The 3,406-nt window shown below is 54.2% G+C and overlaps 3 protein-coding genes across 3 annotated transcripts; 1 reads left to right on the plus strand and 2 right to left on the minus strand.

Annotated features, from left to right (window-relative positions):
* Positions 1 to 435: 435 nt before the first annotated feature.
* On the minus strand, positions 436 to 924 carry GNI_057980 (hypothetical protein; the record flags this gene model as incomplete). The annotated part of the gene is made up of 1 exon (XM_011131709.1): positions 436 to 924. The coding sequence occupies one exon, from the start codon at positions 922 to 924 to the stop codon at positions 436 to 438; it is 489 nt and encodes a 162-aa protein (XP_011130011.1).
* Positions 925 to 942: 18 nt separating this feature from the next.
* GNI_057990 (putative U6 snRNA-associated Sm-like protein) lies at positions 943 to 1,316 on the plus strand (the record flags this gene model as incomplete). The annotated part of the gene is made up of 2 exons (XM_011131710.1): positions 943 to 955; positions 1,042 to 1,316. The coding sequence occupies 2 exons, from the start codon at positions 943 to 945 to the stop codon at positions 1,314 to 1,316; spliced, it is 288 nt and encodes a 95-aa protein (XP_011130012.1).
* Positions 1,317 to 1,562: 246 nt separating this feature from the next.
* On the minus strand, positions 1,563 to 2,417 carry GNI_058000 (hypothetical protein; the record flags this gene model as incomplete). The annotated part of the gene is made up of 1 exon (XM_011131711.1): positions 1,563 to 2,417. The coding sequence occupies one exon, from the start codon at positions 2,415 to 2,417 to the stop codon at positions 1,563 to 1,565; it is 855 nt and encodes a 284-aa protein (XP_011130013.1).
* Positions 2,418 to 3,406: the final 989 nt, after the last annotated feature.

Raw genomic sequence — 3,406 nt, forward strand, 5'->3', positions numbered from 1 at the left:
TACCGATGGCCGGGTATACCGATGGCCGGGGTATACCGATGGCCGGGGTATACCGATGGCCGGGGTATACCGATGGCCGGGGTATACCGATGGCCGGGGTATACCGATAGCCGGGGTATACCGACGGGCGGGGTATACCGACGGGCGGGGTATACCGACGGGCGGGGTATACCGACGGGCGGGGTATACCGACGGGCGGGGTATACCGACGGGCGGTGGATATATGGGGCATAGCGATACCGTGTCAGCTAAGGGACGGTCAGCTACGGGGGCGCTCAGCTAAAGGGGGTGCTCGTAGACGGGGGAAATCCGACGGGAGGAAGTAAGGAATCTGTGTCACTCGTTTCTTCGTGGCCAGCATAGACGACAGGCTATTGTCGTTTTGGTCCCTGAGTTACAGGGGTATATCCGGATCTTTGATATAGAGTAAAACTGTTAGTGAGATGATCTCCTGAGAACCTGTTGGGCGACGGCTACGAAGACGTCCCGCTGTGTGCGACTGTCAAAGTAGATGACAATGCATGTCTTATCGTTGAGTAGGAGGGCTGCACAGTGATCATTAAGTTTCGCGTCAGTCTTGATTCTTTTGTAATCCCTAGGGTCCCACATGACGTCAACGACGTGGCTAAGTGGTATGCTTTTGGTCAACTTGGGCCCTCGTGAGAAAACCACCCGGCTGCCATCCAAGGACATTCTGGCTTCTAAACCTAACCCGTTTGACAGCATTATCACTACGTCCACACCACCCCTTGCCTGTGCCGCAAACTCCTTGATTCCAGCATCAGACACTGCAACAGTGCTCTCTACCGCCGGGAACGATGTAGCAGACGAAGACTTCTGTTGGTGGATCGCCGGAATCGGCTTATTGCCCGTCTTCAACTCCGTCAACTCCTCATTCGCAGTCGTGCTACAACAGGTACCCATTTCCAGAATTAATTTTATATGACCTCCAACAGTAACCCCACATACTCTACACAACACCGCTAAGCCCTACACACCATGGCTGTCTCCACCATGACAAACACACACGTGTTTTCGCAGATGCCGGAAGCCCATCGGAATTCTTACGGAACGTCTTGGGTCAGACCGTCACAATCAGATTGACCACCGGAACCGACTACCGAGGACGCCTCTTATGTCTAGATGCGCGAATGAACGTTGCTCTCGAACAGGCGGATGAGATTACAAACAATCGAGTCGTTGCTAGCTACCCCGAGACCCTGATACGAGGCAACAACGGTAGGCCCTCAATGAACCGTTTGATGCGGGCTACAACGGTCACACACGTTGGCACAGCCTTACGCACACTCACATAAAATGTTCATGGGAAATGTTTGCTACTACCCACCCAGCGCTACTATCCACCCAGCGCTACTACCCACCCAGCGCTACTATCCACCCAGCGCTACTACCCACCCAGCATGAGAGTTTTGTAGTGTTGTATATTAGCAGTAGTAGTTCGGTAAAACGACCGCTGGAGGACGCGACGGCCTCTGTTCCGAATTAAGAAGACCTATGGTGGTCGGTTCTGGCCAGGGTTGGGTATCTAACAGTGAGATGGGTTAGACCATGCCACCATGGGTTATGGCTTTGAAGCCTTGCATTGTGTCAGCTGGTTTATACATTGATTTGCGGTTGCGTTGTAGCCAGCGTCTAAGTTTGGCGTAGCAGGCATTGCAATGGACGAGACCGGAGATGACGCGCCATTGGCTCGTGTTGGTGGAACCGCAGGTGGGACAGGAGCGCTTGATGTCCTTGCGAAGAGCAGGGTGTTTGGCCACGGCTGGTCGCGGACGGTTGGTCTCGGGTAGGGCGGAGTCGGGGGCGGTGTCTGCGCCAGAATTCCAGTCCCAGCGCTGTTCGAGTGGCTGAGGGTCTCGGCGGAGTGGGAGAGGGGCGGGAACGGAGACCGAGACTGCTTCCGACACGGAGACTGCGCCTGAGACTGAACCCGGACTGGAAGACATGGCCATGTCGTCTGTGGTCAGTTGGCCGTCCACTTGACCCGGCGACCGGATCAGAACAACACCATCGGCTGCACCGCCCGCCCCGGGGACACCCAGGGCCGAGTCGGACGGCCCGATTCGCTGGTGCGGCAAACTCCGACTGTGTCTCATACGCGTCCCGTAAGTATGTCCCGACATGTATCCGTCCGTGTGTCCAGATGCCCCATATCCCTCGGTCGCCGCCTCAATGCCGGGTCCTGACGGCCCACCTCTGGGTCCGTTCGGCCAGAGACCGACCCGACCGAACCTGTTCCGGAAGGCGTCACCGTCCCCAAGATCTGAGGCGTGCTTCACAAGCAAGAGGAAACTATCCAGGTGCCGCGCCGGTGCTGGCTCCCGCGGTCTTCGCTTCGGTGGCTTCCACAGCTGGCAGTCCGTCGCATCAAAAAGTGCGCTTATGAACGGATCCATCTAAGACACACATTTTTCCACCACCAACAATTTCAATGCCACACTGCTCGCTGTTGTCCCGACAACTATCTTCCTAGGTCCTCCATCCCAGGCAGGCAACTAGGACCAAAAGCATTGAAGATAGACTAGCACTATCCAAATGAATAATACGACTGTGATTGCTCTATAACAATAAGCTTGTGCACCACGAGCAGCCATATGTGTACACCAACGTGTGTATGTGTACACCAACGTGTGTGTGAGTGTGTGCATGATGTGAGATTACATAAACTTGTATCTAGTGATCCTCGTTTGTCTTAAAACTTCGAGTTGTCCCTTTGTCTGTTCCGTATTCAACAGAGCTGTACGAGTACAGTCTTCAATGGAGAAAAGATCGTTTTTCGCTCCATGTACTCCTCGAGCTAGTTCCTCAGCCAGCGCTTGTAGGCCATTCAGACTCTTCAATACATCATCTAACCTTGACGCTTTCTCCCGCTCATCTTCTCGTTGTATAGAAATTATAACGTCACTGAACAGACATTCTTCCTCCCCCGGATCGCTCATTCGTGTTCCTCCCCGGATCGTGTGTTCCTCCCCGGATCGTGTGTTCCTCCCCGGATCGTGTGTTCCTCCCCGGATCGTGTGTTCCTCCCCGGATCATGTGTTCCTCCCCGGATCGTGTGTTCCTCCCCGGATCGTGTGTTCCTCATACTGAGCATTTAGCTGAGATAATGGGGGCAGAGTAGTCCCGATACAATCCAATCCGACCTTTAGCATTTCTGATAACTCCCTATATTCTGCCCCTCTTTGGGCCTGTTCACTCTGAGTTGCAGATTGCCAGAGAACCTTGAGCTTGGCCAGGTCTCCTTTTGTAGCCTCTACCACATGTTCGACCACCGTAGTCCGTGCGGACCTCTACGACTGAATTATGATCAGCCATGGTGTCCTTACGGTGCCTGCAGTTTGTTCTTGTTTAGTCAGCATCCTGCAACCACAACGTTCGTCGTCGG

The sequence above is a fragment of the Gregarina niphandrodes genome (assembly GCF_000223845.1).
Source record: "Gregarina niphandrodes unplaced genomic scaffold scaffold00008, whole genome shotgun sequence".
NCBI classification, from domain to species: Eukaryota; Apicomplexa; class Conoidasida; order Eugregarinorida; family Gregarinidae; genus Gregarina; species Gregarina niphandrodes.